Source organism: Rhinichthys klamathensis, unplaced genomic scaffold (genome assembly GCF_029890125.1).
Source record: "Rhinichthys klamathensis goyatoka isolate OS25496 unplaced genomic scaffold, OSU_Roscu_1.1 h1tg000159l_1, whole genome shotgun sequence".
Taxonomy (NCBI): Eukaryota; Metazoa; Chordata; class Actinopteri; order Cypriniformes; family Leuciscidae; genus Rhinichthys; species Rhinichthys klamathensis.
In genome coordinates this window covers 1,205,923-1,232,500 of record NW_026606693.1, presented here as the reverse complement: position 1 = coordinate 1,232,500, position 26,578 = coordinate 1,205,923, and the positions used below count along the sequence as shown (strand labels likewise).

General features: G+C 36.4%; 2 protein-coding genes across 3 annotated transcripts in view; one reads left to right on the top strand and one right to left on the bottom strand.

Annotated features, from left to right (window-relative positions):
* clstn2b (calsyntenin 2b) overlaps window positions 1–14,693 on the bottom strand; it is a 77,640-nt gene extending 62,947 nt beyond the window's left edge. Inside the window, exons 1-2 of the mRNA XM_056258783.1 lie at window positions 14,444–14,693; window positions 5,379–5,501 (exon numbers count right to left, since the gene is read on the bottom strand). Coding sequence (XP_056114758.1) covers window positions 5,379–5,501; window positions 14,444–14,507 — 187 coding nt within the window. The 5' untranslated portion in view covers window positions 14,508–14,693. The remainder of the gene's footprint in view (window positions 1–5,378; window positions 5,502–14,443) is intronic.
* LOC130091087 (NACHT, LRR and PYD domains-containing protein 12-like) overlaps window positions 1–26,578 on the top strand; it is a 287,371-nt gene that overhangs the window by 61,698 nt on the left and 199,095 nt on the right. The window contains exons 2-4 of one of the 2 annotated variants that reach the window (XM_056258781.1): window positions 21,452–21,547; window positions 22,949–23,062; window positions 23,599–25,404. In XM_056258781.1, coding sequence (XP_056114756.1) covers window positions 21,452–21,547; window positions 22,949–23,062; window positions 23,599–25,404 — 2,016 coding nt within the window. Of the gene's footprint in view, window positions 1–21,451; window positions 21,548–22,948; window positions 23,063–23,422; window positions 23,505–23,598; window positions 25,405–26,578 lie in introns of those variants that run through there. The other variant, XM_056258782.1, reaches the window with a different exon arrangement.

Below are 26,578 nucleotides of genomic sequence, written 5' to 3'. Positions count from 1 at the left end.
CATGTGAAATCCATGTAAAAATCATTAAGCAATATACCACAGAAAACGGTAGGCCTACCATGTTCTTGTGTAGGCTCTATAGCCTAATGTTTCCCAACATTAAAACAAATAATTCAAAAAAAAATTTTTTTCACTTTTTATTTCATTTCAAAATATGCAATACAAATTGAATGTTTAAAACAAACAAAGCAAAACCAAATTAAAATTATACATAAAAAGCCGCAAAAAACGCAGGTATACGCGCATGTGTGTGTGTGTGGTGTGCGTTTGTGAAAGTGTGTTGTCTCAGTCCTTTGTGTCTCCTGCAGCAGGCATCCTGTTTTGGGATAGAAAAAGATCAAAGATTAGGGCAGTGCAAACCATAGACTGTAAAAAAAAATATGGACGTAGTGTCCGTGACGTCACCCCGTAGGTTTCTGAAAAGCATTTTTATGGGGCTTAATAATTAATTATTATTCATTTGTAATGTTATTATGTCATTAAACGTTTTACGTAAATATGCTATGGAAATACATCTTGCTTAAACAACTGTATAAGACGAGTGGTGCGTCTCATTTATAAAAAAAACTATTGACAGTTTGTGATTAGATCACAATGTAGACTGAGGAATAAACTGAGTCATCAGTCCTCGCGCATGTCGGTTTCGCAAATGTGAACAGACCACATGGGGATCACACTTGGATGTTGGATCGTCTGAATATTACCTTTCTGCTCGTCTCCTCAGATCTTTTAACTTTTGTGCCATGCAGACCTTGATCTCAGTGCCTCCGATGCCTGGGTGCCTCTTTTTGACATGGTCTGTAAGAAATGAGATTGATTACATTAAAATTTGAAAACAAGTTTGACATGAAGTGACATAACTGTCAGATTCAAACTGTGCTTTCCGCGCTATGGCTGGCGCTGACGGACGCGCTCAGCGCTTGTCATATATAATAACTATTGATAAAAGATATTCAGACATGCTTACCAATTATTAGCTGCACCTTTTGTAGGTCAAGGCTCTTTTTTCACCAACAACCCCTTTTTTTCCGTTCATGCTGCCATCTCTTCGAAAGAGAAGATGGAGTCCATAAGAGTTCTGGTTAACTTTTTGTAGCCCTTACATCTTTGAGCATGATCCAAAGCAACTGGGTTCATTAAGTCAGTCACAGACTTGTTCTGCAAAGCAAAAAATAAAATAAAAAATAGAACATTTTCGTCAGGACAGAAACCGTGATCTTTTCAACGTTATTGCATATTAGGTGAGGTTTTCACTTTGGAGCTGTGAGTGTAAATTTTAGCATACAAGTATTTATTGTTCATGCTCGAGTCTTGATACTCTTTTACCTTCATATTCCAGAGTTTAGGGGTAAAATGCGAGAAATCTCCTTTAGTGGACTTGGATATGCTGGGCACTACTCACTGATCTATATAAATGACTTGATTGCTCATGACGTCATGTAAATTGAAGTCACCATATTCTATTGAATTAATAGGAAATCATCTGACTTTAATGAGTAAACATGACCTAACGAGTCAGTGTTTTTTATATTTGAATTCTATACATTCTTACCATGTAAACATCCAAAACATTTCTGATTATTATCAATGTTGAAAACAGTTGTGCTGATTAATGTGTTTGTGTAAACCATTGTAACAGTTTAAACCATTTTTTCCCCTCCAGGATTCATTGTTAAATAGACCACAAACATATGAAGGGTAGTTTACACTAATGTTCAAACATTTGGGGTCAATGATAGATTTAAAAATGAACAGAAAAAAAAGAAGAAATTCATATTTTTACTCAGCAAGGATGCATTAAATTGATCAAAAGAGAGAGTAAGGATTTCTGTTTCAAATAAATGCTGTTATTTTAACCTTTCTATTCATCAAATAATCCTGAAAAACACAAAAATATGAAGCAGCACAACTGTTTTCAACACTGATAATAATCATAAATGTTTTTTTGAGCATCAAATCGTCATATTAGAATAATTTATGAAGGATGATGTGAAGCTGTGATGCTGAAAATTCAGCTTTGATCATAGGAAGTAATTGCATTTTACAATATATTCACATAGAAAACAGTTTTTATTTATTTATATTATTTCACAATATTATTGTTTTTAATGTTTTTTGGTGAACATAAGAGAAAGAGACATAAACATTTGTACCAAGACAATTAGTGTATGTTTGACATTAGTGTATGTTTGGCGTTTTACTTACTAATCATATGGTTCATCAATAGTGCTTTAGAGATGAAGATCAGCTCCACTCCGCTCCGTTGAAGGGCATCAGCACTGAAGGATCTAAGAACACAACAAGCCATTTGTCACTGAGCCAACAATGCAATGCCAGGTTTATTGAAAGGAAAGAAGCTACAGCAGAGGTGAAATGCAGAAAAGAGAAAGAATTTAAAGAATATACAGAATATAATTTCTTAACTAGGATAACAGAATTTGTTTTTGGGTTTACTTATTCATTTAATTTTGCTCATACGGTGTAACTTCGTTTGGATGTCAAAACCTTCTTAAAATAAACAATTTAAAAAAACAAATTGAGAAATAAAATGAGGTTATTTAATGAGCTTCCTCGGCTCACCTGTGTCCTAACGTTACTTCTCCGGCAGCAGCTTTCTCCAGAAATGTTGAAGTCGTGGAGCTTTCTCTCTGTTATGGGTTATTTTGTTACTACTGAAATCACAGAACATTTTTTAATCAAAATGTGTTTAACGTTACCATTGAGCTAACGTTAGTTTCAGCCAATTTTCTTGCTCCTGAAAGTAACATCACCGATACGTTATGTTTACGTTTGTGTTAAATAAATTAGCTCACTTCCAAGTAAAACCTTTACAAAACCTCTCATCTACACATAAGAGGTGATTAAAAGCCCAAACTTTAATAAATAAAAGTTCAACCGAGTTAACATTACGTTAGCCTAGCTAGCTGCTACCTCTTCAGAAAACGGTTGAGATCCTAACGGACTTTTTCCGAAGACACTACACCATGTAAATTTTTAACAGAATCGTGTCAATTACAAGTAAGAGAAATGTCAAAAACAGTTGTGAGTATTATTCGTGTGATTTTAGAGACTAATCTCACCTGGAAAAAGCCGTGAAAAGTTTAAACAACATCGAGAGAGGGAGTTTTGTTGCTTACCAGTAGCAGTGGTCCCGCGCCGTTTCCATGGCAACTCTGCGCGCCGGCCGCTCCAGTGTTTGAAATACTCGAAAGTTCACGCGCACGGCATTGATTAAACCACGTCAAAATCATGCAGCACTTAAAATGAAAAGTTTAATATCCACTTTATTTTATTTGAAAACGTGCTTGCAGTAGCCTATTGATTATATCAAATATAATATACTGTTGATTATGTAAAATATATTTACAATATAGCTTTAGAAATGGTAAACAGTGTTGAAATAAAAGTATTGCAAAAACTCATTAAAAACTATACGTGTATATAAGTGTTAGTATATACACATGCATTATAAGCTTTATGTTCTATGCATTTTGTGTGAAAAAGGCTATTGAAGCTAAAAATGTACAGTATTTGTGACGTGGTAACATAATTCACATGTTAAAACCTATTACAACGTGCAAATATATTTCACATGAGCTCCACATTATTACCTATAACATGTTTTCCACATGTGCCACGTGTTCCATTAAGTTCACATGTGGTGACATGTTGTTCACATGTGGTCGAACATTACTGCATGTGGTGACATGTTGTTCACATGTGGTCGAACATTACTGCATGTGGTGACATGTTGTTCACATGTGGTGAAACATTGTTCACATGTGATGACATGTTGTTCATATGTGGTCACATGTGGGCATATGTGGTCACATGTGGTCACATGTGGGCACATGTGGAAAACATGTGATAACATGTGAAATTCATGTGTTTTTTCTGTAAGGGCACAGATGCATAGATGTCACTTCATTGGAGAAATATGTATATGTGTTTTATTATTATTATTATTATTATTTTGGAGTCTAGCAATGTTCTGAAAACCTAATGCAAGATCATTTTTTAGCCATGCAAAGATTGTCATGATGCTTACACAGAACCACAGTGAAGCAGTGTCTGGGTGGGATGTTCTTAGAGACAAAATTGATCTTTGCGTCATTAAAATCAATAGTGCATGTATCTTTTAACATTTCAGTCAGGCTGTGGGGGTCATATGTCTACTAAATTGTATGCACACAGTGTTGGGTGATATTTTACACCTATTCTTTTTCTAAAATATTGAAAAGCACCAAGAGTGATATTTAATGTATAGATTATTTGTACATATAAAAGGTCATGGATTATTTTGATGGGAAAGAGTGCAAGGGAAAGAGTGCATATATGTATATTGCAAGAAATTCAAGAAATGTGTGCATGTGTGTACAGTTTGTACAGTATAAAAATCATTACGTCTATTAAGTCGCCATAAAACATGGAAACTCAACGTGTGTGTGTGTGTGTGTGTGTGTGTGCGCGTTTGTGTGTGTGTGTGTGTGTGTGTGTGTGTGCGTGCGTGCGTGCGTGCGTGTGTGTGTGTGTGTGTGTGTTTGTGTGTGTGTGTGTGTGTGTGTGTGTGTGTGTGTGTGTGTTGGGTACCAGGGATCTCGCTGTCTTTCTAAGGGGTCCGGTCTCTTTCACCAGCAGATGTCTGAACAGAATTCTGCCAGTAAAACCTCCACTAACACTCCCCAAAGAACTCATTTATTTAGGAGGAATAAGAAAGTGAAGAGACTGTTAAATTTGATAGTATTTTATGGAGAGAAAATGAAATCCGCCAGTGGCATTAAATAATCAGCGAAGGGAAAAAACGAAAGAATAAGAGCTGGAGGTAAAAAGAAAGATTCCCGGTTTGAGCTATGCTAATTATTATTTTAAAATTAATTCCACCTGAATCTTATTTAGATAGATAGATAGATAGATAGATAGATAGATAGATAGATAGATAGATAGATAGATAGATAGATAGATAGATAGATAGATAGATAGATAGATAGATAGATAGATAGATAGATAGATAGATAGATAGATAGATAGATAGATAGAGATAGACAAAATGTCCCCACAAAGATAGTAATACCAGCTTAAAAATCATTATGTCTATGGAAAGTCCCCATAACATATGGAAACCCAACAATTGTGTGTGTCCTCAGGCAGTGACTCATTTTAAGTGTATCAGAGAAGTACAGTTTAGTAGGAGTATCTGATACACTGGCAACCAGCAGGGATCTGGAAACGCATAACGCATCTAATAGCCAGAAAGAACAGATAAAACACACACACACACACACACACTCATCAACTGAGACGGCCTAAGGAAAGATGTGTGTGCAGCGCTGTACTACAAACCCAGTAGCCTATAAAGCTCTCATTTCTTGCTTTCTTACCTGCGTATGGAACTGGTGCATCTTTGTCTAGAGCCACTAAAGGAGGATCCAACAGAACCACATCTGTGTTTTCTGTGATGATGCCATGGTATGATGTTTCGATCCACGGCTTGTGCTTATTCACTAAGAGAAGAAAGAGAGAGAAAGAAAGAAATGAGCTTTGATTTACGTCGAAAAATAAACCACAATGAATCTGTTTTGAAATAGAAACCTCTGCACATCTAAACCTGGTACTTTTCACAAAGGCCTTTCTAAGAATACTGTTCAATCAATTCATATTGACATGAATGAACTCAATTGCATGCAATTGTATTGCTCTTTCAGAGCATTTTTTTTCCCAGCTGATGAACGATAAAAACACCGACAGCCAATCAGAATCCATCCTGCTTTTAAGAGCTGGAGCATTTAAAGTGGCAGAAGCCAAAACTGCAGTGTGCTTAGAATAAACAGAGCGTTATCGCTAGTTAGATATAGTTATCTTTATAGTTATCGTTCTTGTTGTGAACGGGACTTCACACCGGTTGCTGTAAGCATCACACAACAATGTTAACAGTGCAGGCTTGCTTCTTCTCCAGCCGATATGACATCATCCTGTCTAAGAAGGGGTTAAAACTTTATGGATTGTTCCTTTCGCATGTAGCCGTTCTTTTTGTAGAAATTTCATGTTCAAGATACTTGCATATGAGATAAAGAAACACTATAATTGAGGCAGAACCCATATTGAAGTCTGAAGTTTAATATTAAATCAGTGTATTTTACAACCATACATTTAAAAATGAGCCGACGGCTTACCGCATGCCATTCATTTTTTATGTTGTACAATGAATTTTGTGGGTTCATTTAAAAAATGTACAATGCAATATGAGATATAAAAACATATTTTAACACATTTTGATCTTTAAGACCACATACAAGCTATGTTGTTTGATTTCTATTCAGAGGCGCTGACTGAATGCAATAGTGACAGAAACAGGGCAAATGAAAATATACAATCATTCGTAATTAATGTACGGTCTTTTGTGAATTACTCTTGGAAAAGGTCAACCCACATGTGCACCTGATATTCTCTCACCTTCTTCTCCATCCACAATTTTTCATCTTAAGAAATAAAGCATGCTCTCTGAAGGTCAGGGCCATATCATTTACTTGTTTTATGTCCCAGAGAGACCAACTAAAGCTGAGGGAAGCACAGGAGAGAGAGGTAAAGAATGACAGAAAGAAAGATGAGGCAAATGGGGAGTGTGTGATTGAATGGAGTCAAGTCAAGTCACCTTTATTTATATTGCGCTTTTTACAATACAGATCGTTTCAAAGCAGCTTCACGGTAATAACAGGAAAATAATGCAACAACGTTTGTTTTCTGCTGTACAGCAGATCTAGAAGAAAATAGCGTCAAAGTCCAGCTTGTTCAGTGATGGTTCATTTCTGTTGTGAAAAGTTATTAATTTAGTTCATTTATCTATACAGCTGCTCTGGAGAAAAAGTAATGTCATCGTCCAGCTCAGTTCAGTTCTCATATAATGGTGTCAATGCAGGCAGATCAGTAGTATTGTTCAATTAAATGTCCCCAACTAAGCAAGTCAAGAGGCAACGGCAACATTGACAAGGAACCAAAACTCCATCAGGTGACATAATGGAGAAAAAACCTTGGGAGAAACCATGGCCAAATCACTAAAAATCGACTTCTTTTTGAAAGACATGGAAAATAAGCAGGACTTTCATTGACTGTTGACAGCATTTCACCTCATATATCCTGCAAGACTAATAACGTTGCCACTATAAATGCACTAAATCAACACACAGTAATAGATTCTCAGTCTGCTTTTCTCTCTTTCTCACACACACAACAGAGGAAATAAAGTGTTAATCTATCTTAAAGCTGTTTTAATCCGCTGGCAGCTGTTATGGGTTTTCCTACATCCCGAGTGTCCAATCTCCCATCCAAATGCATACTCTCACTTTCTCTCATTTTTAGTCTCTTGTCACAAATGCCATTTTATTTGGGTATTTCTAGCAGTAATTTAGTTTTACTGTATAACAAAATCTACAAGACAAGGTAAAAAAATATATATTATTTTTCCAATTAATCTCAATGGTTATTTCAACAATCTCAATATCGATTCGTAAAATCCTATCGATCTTATACGCCAGTGTTCTCGCATGAATCAGTGTTTCTAATGAATGTACGCCAACAGTTTTAGATGGTAAGATTTTTTACTGTTTTTTTTAAATAAGTCTCTTCTGCTCACCAAGGCTTCAAATATTTGATCCAAAACACAGCAAAAACAGTAATATTGTGAAATATTTTTTACAATTTAAAATGACTGTTGTTTATTTTATTCCTGTGAATCAAAGCTGAATTTTCAGCATCATTACTCCAGTCTTCAGTGTCACATGATCCTTCAGAAATCAGTCTAATATGCTGATTTGCTGCTCGAGAAATATTTTATCATTATCAATGTTGAAAACAGTTGTGCTGCTTCATATTTTCTATAAACCGTGGTACTTTTTTCAGGATTCTTTGATGAATAGAAAGTTCAAAAGAACAGAATTTGAAAAAATAATTAGCAATTGAACTGAATATTTTGGGCCCTGTTGTTAACTTTTAACATGAAACAGGAAACATTAACAAGAAAGCCTGCACTTACTACAGAAAGAATTCTAGAATTTAACTAGGAAATCTGTATTGACACCCAGTCCTAAAAAATAATAATAATAGTACAGACTCTGGTATAGATAATATAGCCATTTGTTCACTGTGGAAAGTTGCTTCGGTGTCTTTTTTTTTGCAACATAAGGGTTTGCTTTATGAGATATGGCATTAACTGCATATTTCTGGCTGAAGGTTTCCTCAGCTTGAGACCTGCTAGCATTAGTACTAGTTAACGAGGCTCGTGGCTTCAATCCCAACCGCAGCGCACATGATAATCACCATTTTCCCGAGCAGCAGAGCAGTTGGCATTGAAGGAGTGCGACTGCTCCCCTGCAGCTTGAGCCTGTAACACACAGGTGATGTGGGAGCAGAGCCAGAATGGCTCCTTTACAGGCTTGGCCCTGTTTACACCTGGTGTTAAGATGCATTTTGGTTGATCGGATCACAAGTGAACGACACTAAATACAGGAGTAAACGGGGACTAAAACGTTTTCAGCTTGCCCCCTTTCCAGCACTTCCAGAGGTCATCAAAAACCCATTAGACCAGATTGCTTTCGTAGTGTAAACAGTCCGAACACATTCGACCACAAAAGTCCAGCTACTGACCTAATGCTTAAACATTATGGGACGTGCGCTAGCCAGACGAGATTTAAACTTTGTCGACTGAAGACCCAAGTTTGGTTTGAAGATGAAAAACATACCAAACACAATGTTCTCTCACCATTCCTGATTTCACACACTGTAAATGTAAACGGCAAGCTTGTTTTGTCCATTAGATCGAAAGATCTGAAAAAAAAAAAGACCCTCCCCTCGAAGAAATCAGGACAGAAGTGGTTGAAAGTGGACAAAAGAGACGGATAAAACACCAGGTGTAAACGGGAATGTGTCTCCCTCGTCTACTTGTGATCGACCAAAACGCATCTTAAAGGAGAACTCCGGCGCAAAATGAACCTTTGGTCTAATAAAACATTTGTACCTAGTCAACCGTTCTCTGAGATCTGTTTTCATGATAATCTAATGTAAAGAGTTTTATCTCTAAAAACTGTTTAGCGTATAACACTAGTAATGGGTCAACTAGTCAAACCACGAACGACGTGCTAAGTGAGCTGAACTGTATGAATGGCGTTCGTGGTTTGACTAGTCGAGACTGTTTTCCAAAGATGGCTCCTGTCTGTATACACGAAGTGGACTGTCTTTATAAAATATCTTCTTATTAAACGGTCTGTACACTTACAAAGTTCTCAATGCTTCGTTTTGCATGTAGGGACCCTCATTATGTTACTGTGTTAGTGTGGGGCTATTTTGAGCCTTGTTAGTGGTATTAACAAGCGATTTCTTTTTACTTATTAAATGCCCCCATTACTAGCGTTATACACTAAACAGTTTTTAGAGATAAAACTCTTTACATTCGATTATCATGAAAACAAATCTCAGAGAACGGTTGACTAGGTACCAATGTTTTATTAGACCAAAGGTTCATTTTGCGCCGGAGTTCTCCTTTAATACCTGGTGTAAACAGGGTCTAAGGAGCCAAAATGATTCCTTTCATCTCATCACTTTTGGAGAAAAATTAGTTCAGATCATGGAAAGAATGACAGAACAAAGTTACAGGAAATATACAAATAGAATATAATAATTTTTAGTGAATTATGAAAATGAGTGTTGTGTTCTTTGAGGATATGTGACGGTTCCATGTGCATATATTCAGCATATAAATGTGTGTGTAATTGTGTTTGTGTTATATGTACAAAAAATAAGAAAGAAGTAGGTTCTTGTTTGCTAGATACCGGCAGCGATAAGACAGAGGACGAGTAGAAAAGATGTGAGATGACATCCAGGTCTGCTCTGAAAGTATTTTTTTATAATTTGTCTTATTTTTCAGGATCATGCCAACTTGCTTGAGATTTCAGGGCCAGTGCAATCCAAAATCCCTGTCTCTCTGATCACATATAGTAAAGGCGTCTGATTAAGTGACTCTAAACTCTCAGATGGTTCCATTAGGCTGCACTAATGGATTAAAATGAACTTAATTCTACAAAGATTACTGGAGATGAGAGGATCGGAGATGAGACCCGATAGAATTCAGCGGACAAACACACACACACACACACACACACACACACACACACACACACACACACACACACACACTGACAACAGATTGAGTGACTTTGTTAGTCTCATGGAGAATCTACAATGGAACAAAAGTTTTCAATTATTTCAATAGCATTCAGAACATCAGGCCTATAATTATAACCAACCGAGGGGGACACAACCTCTCCAATAATCAGATTTGTTCAAAATTGATATTTGATATTCTATTACAATCTGCTCTGTATGTTGTTAGGATGACAAAACCAGCATTTATTAATATGGCTGTGGTGAGATCTTGTGATATTAAAACGTGACGATATTTCTCATCAAGATGAAAAGCTTGTGATATATCAGCATGATGGAGTTGAGTCTGTGGCAAAACATATTGCATTATATTGTTCTGTCTTTTACTAATAATTCATACTCAGAAAGTAGAACTGAAGTGACATTTATTACAAGATGACCAGTTAAAACATTGCAAAATGCACCTCCATGGTTTTGCATTTTGTGACTCTCAGTTTCAGTTGAATAAAAGACTATTTTTCCAGTAGTATATTTTGTCATTGAAGATTTCTTAAAAATAGTGTTAAAATATCATCTCATCTCGTTCTAGTGAACCCAATATCGTATCATATAGTCTCATCTTGTGAGCTAAGTGTATCGTCACACACGTTAATGGCGGCATCCAAAAACGTAAAAATGCTGCCTTCAGAGGACGCACTCCAAAGTAGAAAGGCATCAAGGCACGTTCAAATCCAGTGTTAGTTTCAGTTCCTGTCTCCTGAGAGACCCTCATCTGATGTATCCTTCACTGCCTTTGATATCCCACAATCCTGTGCGTTCCATTCGGTGACAGTTAAAGAAAGATGGCGTCTGAAAGTTGCGGTTGGTGGTCAGTTACATTTTTGACCAAAATGTTTACTAATTTTCACTTCTGATGTTATTTCTAGCGAGAAATTACTAATTAAATATGTGTTTAGTTCTCACCAAAGCTCGCTCTATTTTGCTGTAGAATAGATCATTAAACTGTTACGCTGCCTCAGAAGTCTGTCGTGAGCAAACACTGCCTGTCATTGCCTAAAAGGCGAAGCAACAAGTCACTGCCTAAGTTTTCGGATGCAGCCAATGTCTGACAGCACTTGTAATTGTCAAAATGTTTAAGAACAGAAGCAGAGCTTGAATCCCATTGCGGCGGAGTTTTAAACTTCCATTTTAACGGTGAAAGAGTGCGCAGCCAAACATTTCATATTTGACAACTGTTTTACCGACCCGAAATGGCTGAATTAATGCAACTTTTTTGTACAATTTTGCTGTTTTGGATTGAAAGTACATAATTATCGTAACCTAATGTGACGTGACAAGAAACATAAACGGAGACATTTTCAGCATATTAGGCATGAGATTAAGAGTAAATTAAAACATTATTTCTAAATAGTAAAAAATAAATGAAAAAAAAACTGTTTTACTTGCTTTTTCCACTTAAATCCCTTTAAGTGCTTTAATTATTTATTTAATATTAATATTTAATTCAATAAAAAGGACCATTACATTTGTGAAATTGTGATATTTAGGCTTACATTTAAATATGTACTTTCAAGACCTGCAACCTTTTGTTTTTACTTTATTTTGGGAGTTCAATATAATGTAATATAATATAGTACTGTTTTCATAATAATATTTTACTTATTATGTCTTTCTCTCTTCTTTTTCTCCATCCTGTCCACTCTTGGAATCCCAGCAGCCCCTATAGAGGAACATGAGGAATGCTCTGCAATACTGCTGTAACACTCACATAGACCTGATGTAAGAGCTCCTAAACTCTAAAACACACACTGCACCTCCTGCATGAGGAGTGTGTAGAGAGCTGTGCATCCATCAACACAGAGTTAAAGGAGAAATGAGAGAAGAACATATGGTGTGAGCCTCCCATGAGCGGCCAAACACACACACACACACACACACATTTGAGAGAGGAGGAACATGTAGCTTCTATTGTCTGATGATGATGATGATAATGATGATAATGACACGTTCACTCCACTAATGATTGAATATGATACACGAGTAACGATCAATCATAGAGCTGTCAGAACCCACACAGGTTGAGACCCTCGACACATTAATCAAAGGCATGTAAAGCGCTGCTTCAGCAAATCCAAACCCAAGAGCCTAACAAGGTCTGTTCAACCATCCTGGTTAGTTCAAGACTCTTCAGCACCGCTGTCTTACAAAGATCCAGTTCCAACGAAAAGTCCATTTAAAATACTTTCTATTTTGTAATTGCTTTTTCTATTCTGTTTGGTGACATTAGAGGCACAGAAATTACACATTTGAGCTTTAAATATCCATGTGAATATTTAAAAGTCAATGCTACATGTCAGCATTGATCATTATTTGTAAATATTATAATAACAAATAATATAACTAATAACAAACAGTAGCGACATTCTGATTGAAACGATATCTAACATAATCATAGTTTTAAAATGTGGGATTCACTGATAGTTTTAAATATCAAAATGTTACAATGAAGTATATCAAAGATTTGAAAGAAATCAACAGTGTTACTAAAGTTAGTAGGATTATAAATGAGTAACTGTAAGTGATTTGGTGATGATAAAGGCAATTTAAATGAAAAAGAAAGTGTGCCGTTACCGATAAATTACAAAAATCACAAAAATCATTGTGCAACCCTATTTAAAATCAATAGTTTCTGCCAGTAAAGAACCATTTAAAACAATAAAAATATAGTGAAAAGACATATTTGCAGTATATAATGTATTTATATCCCACCAGACCTAATAGCGTGAGTTTAAGCTTCATTTTATATATAAACTATGAAAGAAGTCCATGATGGCATTGATTTGAAAACCCAGGGTCTGTAGGTTCCTTTCTCTTCCTAATAATGCATGTCCTTTGTTGCTTGGAAACATAACGCAATAGACTGACCTGAGAATTCAGCAGCTGCCCAACGTGTGTGTGAGAGAGAGAGAGAGAGAGAGAGAGAGAGTGAGAGTGAGAGTGAGTGAGTGAGAGTGTGTGTGTGTGTGTGTGTGTGTGTGTGTGTGTGTGTGTGTGTGTGTGTGTGTGTGTGTGTGTGTGTGTGTGTGTGTGTGTGTGTGTGTGTGTGTGTGTGTGTGTGAGAGTGTGTCACAGTAGCTGCAAACACAAAGGTGTCTAACTACCAATACCAATCTATACGGCATTTGCTGACACTGATCTGATATTTTGTGACTTCCAGATGTTTCAGATCATTCCAGGCCAAATTAACCACTATAAATGTAGACATCCAGTACTTTTGTTTGTCTGTGTCTGTATAAGAGCGAAAGGGAGACTTGTGTGTTCCTGTGACAGGGACAAACAGCCGGAGGAGTCTCTAGCTAGTCAACTGAATAATGAAACACACAAACAAGTTGAAACACAGGATGGATAAACACTGAAAATGGAAAGAGAAAGACAAAACATGGATCACAGGATAGGGCAGGACAACATTATAAGACAGGAACAGGAGAAAGAGAGAAGCTGAGCATTGATACATTATTATAAGCTTAATACTATATCTTCAGTTTGGTGTGTGTGACGACACAAACCAATTTATTTTATGAGAAGGTCAGTAACATATAGGCCTACACAAAGGCAATCATGTTGTCTCAAACCCTTCTTAAACCCTTTCAAAATCTGATTTACTGTAAACTATTGTTGTATATTACAGCAGAATTGCCAGAGAGTATTGAATTAATTGAAGTTAACTTACAAAAACAATAGTTTATCATCATTATTTTGCATATTAAAAACATTAGACTATATATAGGCTAGATAATATATTTTTACACTTGCAAACTGGACCACTTTACTCTCTCAAATCAAAACTTTCAAATCAAATTTTGTCATATGACACTTATTGTGACAGAGGAAGACAGAAATTATAGTTTATCCCCAAAACTCACATACAGTGCACTGCGATAAATGTTGTAGGCCTACTGTATCAAAGTTTCATCACAAAAACCGTCTACAAATCTGAGATTCAATTTTCAATCTCAAGACAACCATCAAAACTCCTAATTAAAAACAATTAATGAGAATGTTGCAATGGTCTAGAGTTTAACATGATCTGACTGTAAGCAGAAACTTATATTTTCAAAACTCTGATCGAAAGGATGAAGGTCATTCAGAAGAAGCGCATAAAAAACTCTCTCAGGTAGCCTACTACAAATTAATTTTTCATCAAGTGCTTTGTTATGTTTAAAGTGTTTTGTCTCAAAAATACATCATGTCGTATTTTTAAGTAAAGATGTATTGATGTAGGATGTTGTCTTACCTCTGTGCGCGCGCACGCAGGACAGCCCGAGCGCGAGCAGCATCAGGATCAATATTCGCTTCATTGTAGTAAAACTCCTCCGTTCTTTCTGTTCTTCCTGATCTTTCTCACACTAACACAACGAGATCAATCAGTGAAGTGTAATATCCTATGTGTATCTAAATAAAATAGCAGAATCAACAATAAGAGTCGCTGAAAGATTTCAGGTGAATTCATTGGATGCTCTGTCGCGTGAAAGAGCTCGAGACTCTGAGTCGAGAGAGAGAGAGAGAGAGAGAGAGAGAGAGAGAGAGAGAGAGAGAGAGAGAGAGAGAGAGAGAGAGAGAGAGAGAGAGAGAGAGAGAGAGATTTCCTCAATAACTACTTGACCACCGCTTACAATTGCTATGTGTCAAATAAAATGCCATTCTCTAAACAGATACTATGTAGGGTTGCTGACAGTGGCACCCAATAAATTGTCTGTTAAATATATATATTTTTAAGAATTAACTTAAAAGCAAAAATTCTGAAAATAGTGATTTTGTTACTCTGTGAAGGATCTTGAAAAGTCGATGTTTGGCTCCACCTGGTGGTCATTTTTGTGAACTACAGTCTGGTACAAGTCTGGTATTTATGTTGCACTTTTAATCGTGCAGAGTTGTGATTCACTAAATAAGATGCAGTTTGTACTTTTTTCTACATTTCCTAAACAATAAGGCAGTGAAATGTGTCGTGTTATTTTCTATTTTTCTTCACTACATTTCAAAGCATCTGGCAGACACCACATTTCAGAAAAAAACATGCTGCATGTAGGCTAATTTTTTTTACTAAAGAAATCGAGACCTAAGAGGCATAATCTTTTATGAACTAATGATATTTTACAGTCTATGGTGTTACCAAAGGCTTTTGCATGCCCATGCATGCGTGTCAACCTGATTCAGTGCAACAATTCAAAGTAAAATACGAATTTCAATATTGATCAACCAGATTTATACAAGAGATTATATATAATTTATTGCATGTGTTTAGAGAAGCACCTGCAGAACATCAATCCTGCAGAACATCAATCCTCCTGTTTACAATTGTTTTACATTTATTCATTTAGCAAAAATACTCTGTATTTCTAACATGTTTTGATTTTGCCAGATTCTTTCAGCCTCTTTGCCACTAGTCTAACGAAGCCAGACCTTCAGACTGACGACAGTTGTCAGTTGTAAACACAACGGCTTTCTTCTTCCACGAGGGGTTTTGGCGTCACGGCATTTGTTTCCACGCGGACCGTTGAAGAACGCGACACACTCGTCTCCCGGAAATCCAGTAGAAGTCAACCAATCAGATCGCGACTTCGAAACTCCTGAAGTGTTTCCAGAAAAGTGTGAGGCTGAGACTACTTTGCCACAAACCATTTCACAAGCTGCGGTGAAGCTACAAACTCCAACAACAACAGTGAACCTGCAAATGTTGGGAATATAGTTGTGACAACTGTATTAAATACATAGAGATTGCGGACATGAATCTTCCAAACCATGCAGCAATAAACATAAAGATGCTGAGGAACAAAGCGGTTGGTGTTCTTTCTTGATTCTTCATAATTACCGGTAACTGCTGAGAAACACTGAAGTAACAAACCCTCAGTTCTCCAGATGTGGTGGCTGTAGTTATAAAATCATAGCTGAGATCATATGAGTTGTGAACTTGACCTCTGTTGCTTTTTGTGATTAAATAAGGATTCTTTTTTTCTTTTTCTTTTTTCTTCCTTAAAATTATTTTTTTAAACTAATTCTAACAATGAAATATGTTGCCTACATTTCAGATGAAATGAAAGTGCAAGAAAGGCCTCATCTGTGTCCAGTGTGTGGAAAGAGTTTTTCACGGCTGTCCAACTGGACGAAGTACCAGAAGATCAATTATTCAAAACAGTAGAACAACATGAAAATCACCACATTGGTAGTCAGTGAGATGTAGAACAATAATTTGGTGGAATTTGCAGAATTTTTTTTTTTTTTAATGAATTTATTAATATTGCTGTATAACAAGGTATACAGTATAGGACTTTGACAGACAATTATTAAATAATAAAACAGTAGATAAATATGAAAATCACCACAGTGGTAGTTAGTGAGATGAAGAACAATAATCTGGTGAAATTGGCAGAAAACAATTTGATTTAAACATTTTATGAATTTATTAAATATTGCTGTATAACAAGGTATACAGTATAGGACTTTGACAGACAATTATTAAATAATAAAACAGTAGATCAATATGAAAATCACCACAGTGGTAGTCAGTGAGATGAAGAACAATAATCTGGTGGAGTTTGCAGAAAACAATTTGATTTGCATTTTTTAATGAATTTATCAAATATGCCTATATAGCCAGGTATACAGTATAAGACTTTGACAGACAATTATTAAATAATAAAACAGTAAAACAACATGAAAATCACCACAGTGGTAGACAGTGAGATGTAGAACAATAATCTGGTGGAGTTTGCAGAAAACAATTTGATTAGCATTTGTTATGAATTTATTAAATATTGCTGTATAACAAGGTATACAGTATAGGATTTTGGGAGGCAATTATTAAAGAATAAAACAGTAGATCAACATGAAAATCACCACAGTGGAAGTCAGTGAGATGAAGAACAATATTCTGGTGGAATTTGCAGAAAACAATTTGATTTAAATTTTTTATGAATTTATTAAATATTGCTGTATAAAAAGGTATACAGTCTAGGATCTTTGGCAGTTAATTATTAAATAATAAAACAGTAGATCAACATGAAAATCACCACAGTGGTAGTCTGTGAGATGTAGAACAATAATCTGGTGGAATTTGCAGAAAACAATTTGATTTTAATTTTTTATGAATTTATCAAATATGCCTATATAGCCAGGTATACAGTATAGGACTTTGGCAGTTAATTATTAAATAATAAAACAGTAGATCAACATGAAAATCACCACAGTGGTAGTCTGTGAGATATAGAACAATAATCTGGTGGAATTTGCAGAAAACAATTCGATTTTATTTATTTTATTATGAATATTTTTTCAAAAGTCAGCCGACAGCAACCGCATACACCTTGAGTCTACCACGCAACCTCGTGTAGACGCGCAATATATTTTTAAGCGTAGATGGCGTGACCGCGCTTTTCTGAAGCACAGATGGCGTGACCGCAGTGAAATACTGCGTAATTGTAATGAGCACTCAAACACACCAAACCAACAATTGCTAAAAACACACACAAAAAAATTATTTTGCACGGGCATTTTGCACTAGTAAACTTAAAGTCAAATGAAAGATTTGAAACAAGTTTAAGCAAAACAAAGAACTCAGATATTTAGATCAACACTATGAGTGTGATATTCCTTTTACAACAGTAACGGTGTGTTCAAAATGATACATCTCATGTGCAAAAACAGGTCAGTTGTGAAAAGTGTAGAGATGTGAAGCACAGCTCACACAGAAGTCACTTTCAAACAAGCAGCTTTCTGTTGATCAGCGCAGCGAATTCACAAGACAAACTTGAACACAAGCAAACTCATTTTCACCCTTAATCAAAACTCTCGATTGCGAGGATTTCCTTTAAAGTACAATCTTTTGGATCCTGAAGTCAGTCACAAAACAGATATTTTCAGGGTTTATCAAAGTCAAAAAGACAATTAACTAAATTAATAATAATATATACAGAAAATACATCTAAATCAGGGGCGTAATTTGTGGGGGGGATGGGGGGGATATAACCCCCCCCAATATTTAAATCAATGCATTACAACCCCCCCATTATTTATACCATAATCACAATATCAGGAGGCATACCCAAACTTCAACCCCCCAAATGTTCAAACCAAATCTACGCCCTTGATCTAAATGATTAGTGAGGCACTGAAAGGAAAAGTCTTGGCCACAATCAGAAATTATGGGCATTTTATGTGTTGATGTTATTAGTGTCTTTGTATTGCAGTTTTCATCCAGGTTTGATTGTATTAACAAGGGAAGGATGGAACTAAATTCCAATACTTGATACACACAAACAAGTAGTTGCTGTCTTGATTTGAACTGATTCAATCCACCTTATCCTGGACGAGCCCCCATTTGTTACGTTTCTAGTTCATAGTTTAGGGGGGAAATAGAAACAAGAAAATAATAAAGATTAGGGGAGACGTTGATGTGTCTGTCTCCAAACCCAGAGATATGACACAACACCTTTTTGTTGTGAAAAACTCCCACATAGGACACAAATGTAGCCTCTGAACTTTCTTAACCTGCATGAACTTCAGGTGTTTTTTTGTTGAGAAACTTTTTTCAATACTGTAAATGGCTTTACATTGCAACGCATGATGATTGAGACCTGTTAGGAAAACTCTTTACTCATTAACTGTAAATGAAAGACTTTTTTTGAAAGACAAAAATGATAGCCGTAAAGCGATCTTTTATTTAACAGACAAAAAAGATTAAAATAATAACGTGTAATTAGTGAAAATATAATACAAATTACCTCAAGAATTGGGAGCCCAAAAATAACAAACAAATGAAAATAATCCGCTAACTAGTTTGAAAAGAGACTAATTTACCTAAAAAAAAAAAAAAACTTCTTTTTATATTATTTCTATTACACCTTTAGGTTAAAAATAAGGTGGAGGGTCAATGTTAAGACCTAAATAAAGTGAAGTAACATGCATAACATCACAAAAAATATAATTTATCACAAAACAGACAAACAAAAACACCAAGTCTTTCATTTGCCGTCAATGAGGAAAGAGTTTTCCTAACAGGATACGTATCAATCATCATGCACTGCAATGTAAAGCCAAGTTTCTCAACACAACTGGAAGAAAAAAAACTGAAGTTCATGCAGGTTAAGAAAGTTCAGAGGCTACATTTGTGTCCTGTGAGAGTTTTTCACAAAAAGGCCACATTAACAAATACATTCACACCAGAAAAAAAAGCTTCATACATGTTTCAAAGATACATCAGGTATGTGCAGTTAATCTGGAGAAAATCGATTTAATAATATAAGAATACTATAAGAAACCCTTGATCCCAGTTCTCCAGTTGAGAGAGCTGGATATGTTTCCTAATATAGAGAGAATGCACGACTTCATTTAATAAATTCAATAAAACTCATTGGAGGCTAGCCTATTTAAAATGTTGAGCCATTCTAGCGTCGAACCATTGGAGTTTATAAACTTTTGGAGACTGACCTTGCGAAGTCTTCGTTTTTTCTAAAATCACGTGACTTGCCCAGTTTTGGACACGTGCTCCGAAACACAAATTCAAAACAAAAGATTAGCAAAGTGTTTCGAAAGCTCCGATCTCTAGTTCAAGTTGCCATGAGTATCTTTCAACACTACTAAGTCAGTGAAGAGTGAAGACCATAGACTGTAAAAAAAAAAATAGGTAAAGACACAAAACGTGCCCGTCCTGTGACGTAATCATCGCTCGTGTCACACAAATCGAAAGTAAATGTTCAGAGTTGATGTTCGCCATTTTAACAACCAGAATCGATTCTTTGAAATATGTTATGCGTTTAATTGGAACATTTGTAATGAATTTGCGTTTAGCTACTTGAAAGGTGAAGATTATAAAACGAAAGAAAATATTATCGGGTTTGAAGCGCCTTTAGTGTGACTTCTACTAACTTACATAGCCTAAAGTGTTCTCTGAAGGACCGTTTAATTCTTCGGGTTAGGTTTAGGTATGATACCATTGACACGTGTTTGCTGGCACGCGCGGGGGTGGGGGGGTTGGGGTTAGCACCTGCCCCTTTGCCTCTTGGTGCCCAAAGTGCCGTTTTGTCAAAGAAAAAAATCCTCTATAGACAATTTTTTTTTAATTAAAGGCCCTTTTGTGAATGCCTGCCTATGCCAAATCTAAATATTAGTAAAATGAATGAATAATAATTTAGGATTGTATAAAAATGATCCAGATTATGACCTTTCACCTGACGACGACCTCATCCGACCGGGGACTATTCCTCACGCCGCACGGCCGCAACAACACGCGCATTTTTTAATTACCGGAAGATATCTTCAACACCGCGAACGCGGCAGCTGGTAAGTGGTGATTCATTCCCAGTGAAGTGATTTTGATGTTTATTTACTTATTATTATTATTATTATTTTACAAGAACGATGTGAAGAGAGCATGCAGATATGTTGTATATATTGCTGTGTGTAGCCTGTTTGAGAGAGAAAAGTTTCACTCACAGGCGTCGAGGGGTCTTGTCTTTTTTATGCCATTTGACTAAATTATTATTATTACAGTATTTATTTAAAAAAAAAAGTAGAGTGCCTTAAAATAATTATCACAACAACACTGATAGGGCTTATACTGATTTTCTCATTCTCTGAATTATCATTATAAAAATAAAACAATTCAGAACAGGATTAAAATAATATTTTAAATATGACAAAAATATATTTTCTTTCTTCAACAGCAAAGACCACTATAGCCTGTAAACTCAATAATATCTGTTAATAAACTCAATAATAAATCAGATTAATGCTACATTGTGATTTTTAGTAGGTGCCAACAGAATTAACACACACATACAGTTTAGTTTCCTTATTTATATTTTTGATTAGACATAATCAATCAAAATGCAACTTGAAATCATGATCACAGTATTGTGTACTGTGTAGACACACAAACACACACACCTCTGTCTATAGATGTTTGTGTCTCACTCATTAATGTTTTTTTTTTTTCTCAGATAATTTTACTTTTTTGAATCTGGTTTCTTATTTTCTCTACTCTTTCTTATGCATCACAGCATTTGCTGCCATATCAATAGCCTAGAATCATCCGTATCGATACGCGAATCAGCAAGGAATGCGTCACGATATATTACTGTATTGATATTTTGAGCACCGCGCTATTTAATGCCTTGGTCTCTGCACGGCCCTGCTTGTTTGATATTATTTTTATATATTTGTATGTGTGTTTGAGTGAACGTCTCCATCTCGTGATCCTGTTTCTGCCCCTTACAGCTGATTTACTGTGTTTGTCATTTCCATCCAGAGTCAGTGTTGGAGATCAGATTCTTTTTCAGCTGTTCAGCTTCATCATGGATGACACACACACATCCAGAGATAAAGATTTTTCTCCAGATGGCAGGTACTTTGAATAAATATAAATTACATTTAAAATGTAAAATATGTTATTATTAAAGGTGACCTATAATTCAAAATTGAATTTACCTTGGTATAGTCAAATAACAAGAGTTCAGTGCATGGACATGACATAGAGTGAATCTCAAACTGGACTGTTTTCGCGTTCTCATTTAATTCACGTTTATGAAAAACACCCCTGAAAAACGGTCGGTTCTCCACACAATACCGACTGTGACGCAATAGTCGGGATCATTAATATGTATGCCTCCAAATATTTGCATAATGCCAGCCCTCAATGCCAGGCGGAACTGCGCAGCCGAAGCATGGCAGTTGCTCAGTGTGGATGTACACATGAACACAAAAGTATTTTTTAGTTCCTTCATCTGAGCCTCTGAAGAAACAATGGGTTAATTTTATTTTCTCTGAAAATTTCCAAACATTTCACCGAGTGTTTCCTCAACTTGGGCCAATACAGAGCTGGCCTCGGATCGAGCTACCAAGCAACACTTTCTGATGAGTAATTGTTCAAGTTCAGACAGGTAATCTTTCTCTCAAAATCGTTCAATACTGTTTATGCATCAGTAAGTCAAGCCAGTGACTAAAATATCAGCTTCACATCGTTTCTTTTAGTAGGATGAAAATAATCGTATTTAAATTGTGAACAAATTATATACAGAAAGCGATCAAAGAACAATCTTTCCACACAGCGCGAGTTTATCTGGACACTTGCCAAACTCTTTATGAAATCAATGACGCACGTTACTGCACAACGAAGCTCTTACTGTATTTACATCATCGTGTTTGCATTGGTGAAAGCAGAGAGAGTGCAGAAACTGCTTTGCAATGATAAGATCTTCATTCTCGCGCTCAACAGACTGTCATCTGCTCAATGCTCATCACGGCAACATTTTATGTGATGGGAATAGATCTAAAAACTTTAAAAACATCTCACGATTCGTTAATCTCGATAGCTGTTATAGTAAAAACGTATAATAGCAGTAGTAAAAGTATTCGGGAGAGAGTTTCACATGTAATGCGTTGCTATTTCATATGCAAGCATGTCAGCCAATCACAGCAGTGGCCGCGGTTACACTGAATCCCACAGCAGACACGCCCCTTCAAACAGAGTGTTCAAATCAGAGGCTAAAAGCAGGCTAGGAAAAATGCCATTTATTTCTAAATTATGATTATTTTTTATCTAAAAAACATACTAACATTATAAGGGTAACCCAGGAAACATTATAAAATAAAATAAAAAAAACATTCTAGGGCACCTTTAAGTTAAAATTTAAAGTTGTATTACAAACAATACCAGCCTAAAGTGCTTTTGATGTAAAATACTTTTTAAAGACCTTAAAATTAAAAATTATTATAACCATAAAGTATCAGATCTGTTCTGTTATAGTTCATTTCATCAGAAGAGATCAGAACCAGAGCCCAGCTGTGTGTCTATGAAGAGTGACGCGTCTATGGATCGGCCAGTAAATTTTAAGAGTGTGGATACAAAGTCTGATCTAAGGTATAACATTTTTATAAAAATATGTTAATAGTATGCCATTATGTATTATCAGAATAGTATTCTGATATTGAATAATTATTTTTGTACATTGTTTATTTTTATTTTTATCTGATATTTTAATGTATAGTGTTGCTCACACAGACACATCTATGAGAGTGCTTAGTTAAATGTACAGTTTTTGGATCAACACAGAAACATTGTAAGGTTTTTTATTTGCGCAATGGATAAAATAATTTAAGTGTTTTTTTTTGTTTTAAATACAGTGTTTAGAGCATTCACTTTAATTTGTTATAGTTCTCTATGTTATTCTCTCTTCTTGTTATAGTTCATTTCATCAGAATAGATCAGAACTAGTAGAGCCCAGCTGTGTGTCCATGAGGAGTGGCGCGTCTGTGGGTCATATAATAGAATTTAAGAGTGGAGATACACAGACTGACCTCAGGTATAACGTTTCTGTAAAAGATGATTTGATTATGATACAGAAAAGACTTATGGCTTATTAACTCGTGTAATAATTTGGTATGTTAATTTTACAGCCATGAAGTCCTCAACATGTTTAGATCAAATCTGATGAAGAAGTTTGAGTGTCTTTATGAAGGAACAGCAAATCAGGGAAACCCAACACTCCTGAATGAGATCTACACTGAGCTCTACATCACAGAGAGTGAGAGTGGAGAGATCAGTAATGAACATGAGGTGAGACAGATTGAAACACAATCCAGGAGAGCAGCAACAGAGGACACACAGATCAAATGCAATGACATCTTTAGACCTTTACCTGGACAAGACAAACCCATCAGAACTGTGCTGACGAAGGGAGTCGCTGGCATTGGAAAAACAGTCTCTGTGCAGAAGTTCATCCTGGACTGGGCGGAAGAGAAAGAGAATCAGGACGTCCAGCTCATATTTCCACTTCCTTTCAGAGAGATCAATCTGATGAAGGACAAAACACTCAGTCTTTCAGATCTTCTTCATGTCTTTTTCCCTGAAACTAAGGAAATAGAAATATCCAGTGACAAATATAAAGTGTTGTTCATCTTTGATGGTCTGGACGAGTGTCGTCTGTCTCTGGATTTTCAGAGCAATGTGAGGTTGTGTGATGTAAGTGAATCAGCTTCAGTGGACGAGCTGCTGACGAACCTCATTGTGGGGAATCTGCTTCCCTCTGCTCTCATCTGGATCACCTCCAGACCAGCAGCAGCCGATCTCGTCCCCTCTGAGTGTGTCCATCGAGTGACAGAGGTACGAGGGTTCAATGATCCACAGAAGGAGGAATACTTCAGGAAGAGAATCAGTGATCAGAGTCTGGCCAATACAATCATCACACACCTGAAGTCCTCAAGGAGCCTCTACATCATGTGCCACATCCCAGTGTTCTGCTGGATCTCAGCCACTGTTCTGGAGAAGATGATGAGCGAAGCAGAGAGAGGAGAGATTCCCAAGACTCTCACTCAAATGTACACACACTTCCTGATCCTTCAGACCAACATCAACCATGAGAAGGACTATGAGAAGAACGTGACAGATGAAGACATGATCCTCAAACTGGGGAAACTGGCTTTTCAGCAGCTTGTGAAAGGCAATGTGATCTTCTATGAGGAAGACCTGAGAGAGTGTGGTATTGATGTGACAGAAGCATCAGTGTACTCAGGATTGTGCTCTCAGTTCTTCAGAGAGGAGTTTGGTTGGTATCAGGGGAAAGTCTTCTGCTTTGTTCATCTGAGCGTTCAGGAACATCTAGCGGCTCTATATGTGCACCTCTCCTTTATAAACACCAACACAAATGTGTTTGACTCAATCACTAAACAGAGTTTGCGGTCTAAAGTTAAGGACTGGTTTCGACAAAATTCATCAGAACATGTTTCATTATCTGACCTACATAAGAGAGCTGTGGATGAGGCTCTACAGAGTAAAAATGGACATCTGGACCTTTTCCTGCGGTTCCTTCTGGGTCTGTCAGTGGAGTCTCCTCAGATTCTCCTTCAAAGACTAATGAAACAGACAAGAACATCTGACAGCAATGTGGAAACAGTTGAGTATATCAAGAAGAAGATCAGGACCATTGACTCTCCAGAGAAATCCATCAATCTGTTCCACTGTCTGAATGAACTGGGTGATCATTCACTAGTGGAGGACATACAACAGTATCTGAAATCTGGAAGAATAAGTGAAGCCAAACTCTCTTCATCTCAGTGGTCAACTGTAGCTTTTGTGTTGTTGACATCAGAGGAGAAGCTGGATGAGTTTGATATTAATCATTTTGTTGGAAGAGACAATAAAACTGAAAAACTAAAGTTTTTTCAGAAGCTGCTTCCTGTGATTAAAGAATCCAGATTAGTTCGGTAAGTATCAATCAAAAAAAATCAGTTCACTGTTAAAGGTACAATATGTAAGAATTTTGTAATAAAATATCCAAAAATCACTTGCACAGTGGGATATATTTCCTGCAGTTGTGTACTTACAATATCCCAAAAGTCTCCAAAGATTTTTTTATTTCAGACAAATTTTAAATAAGTGGCCGTCCCGGAAAAAAATGTCGCCTGTCAATGACGCAATATCCGCGCTATCCTCGGTTTCCGCTCGTACTGCCATAGCCGTGACGTAACCATGGCGACAGACGTGGACAACTGCGTAGTGCGTAACGTTTAGCGGCACGCAGTTCTTGTTTCTTTCAAACGTAGACCATGGCAAGCAGACTTTGGGACAAACAAGGAGAACTAAAATGAGGATCAATATCAGCGTGGCGTTTTTGAGATGCCGAGAGCTAGCGTCCGCGACTAACTTGGACTCGACAGAGCTTCACGAGTCACGACTTGACAGCTTTATTAGACAGGTGAGCAAATGTACATGAAACAAATCAATGTTATATAACGTTAGCTCGACATGATGAAATGTTAGAATATGGTCAGTATGTTATTCTAATGTTGATCTAGCTTACTGCTAGTTTCGTATAGCAAACGAACTAACACGTAGTATAACATTATAACTTTCAACACACATTTAAATGCCGTTTAGTGTGATAGTTTAACGTTAGACCAAGTGAAGCAGCGCTGCGTTACCTCACAAGATTAATTCGTCTAATAAACTGACCTGTGTGAGTAATCTAGCACTTGCGGGTAGTTCGGTAGAATTAAATGTCCTTACTCCTTTATATCCGCGAAACTCGAGTGTGATATCTGTCTCTTTAGCAATCGCGACCTGGTTCATACCACTGTAATGTTAAAAAACATGAATGTTTGCACTCATCCATAAACATTATTAGATCCATCAGCTTGACAGCAAGTCCCATCATTCAGCTCATCACTGCGTCATAAACCTACGCCTTTGTTATTGTTGGAAACTGCGCCCTATTTTGGCGAAAAAATCTTACATATTGTGCCATTAAAACATTAGGAAAATAAAAGTTCATAAATCTTCAGTGCTGCAGATGTTGTCTAGAGTTCAGTGGTCAGTATTTTATATTGTTTCCTAAACCGTGCCGTTTTGCAGCGTGTAATTGGCCATCGGTCCTCTCAG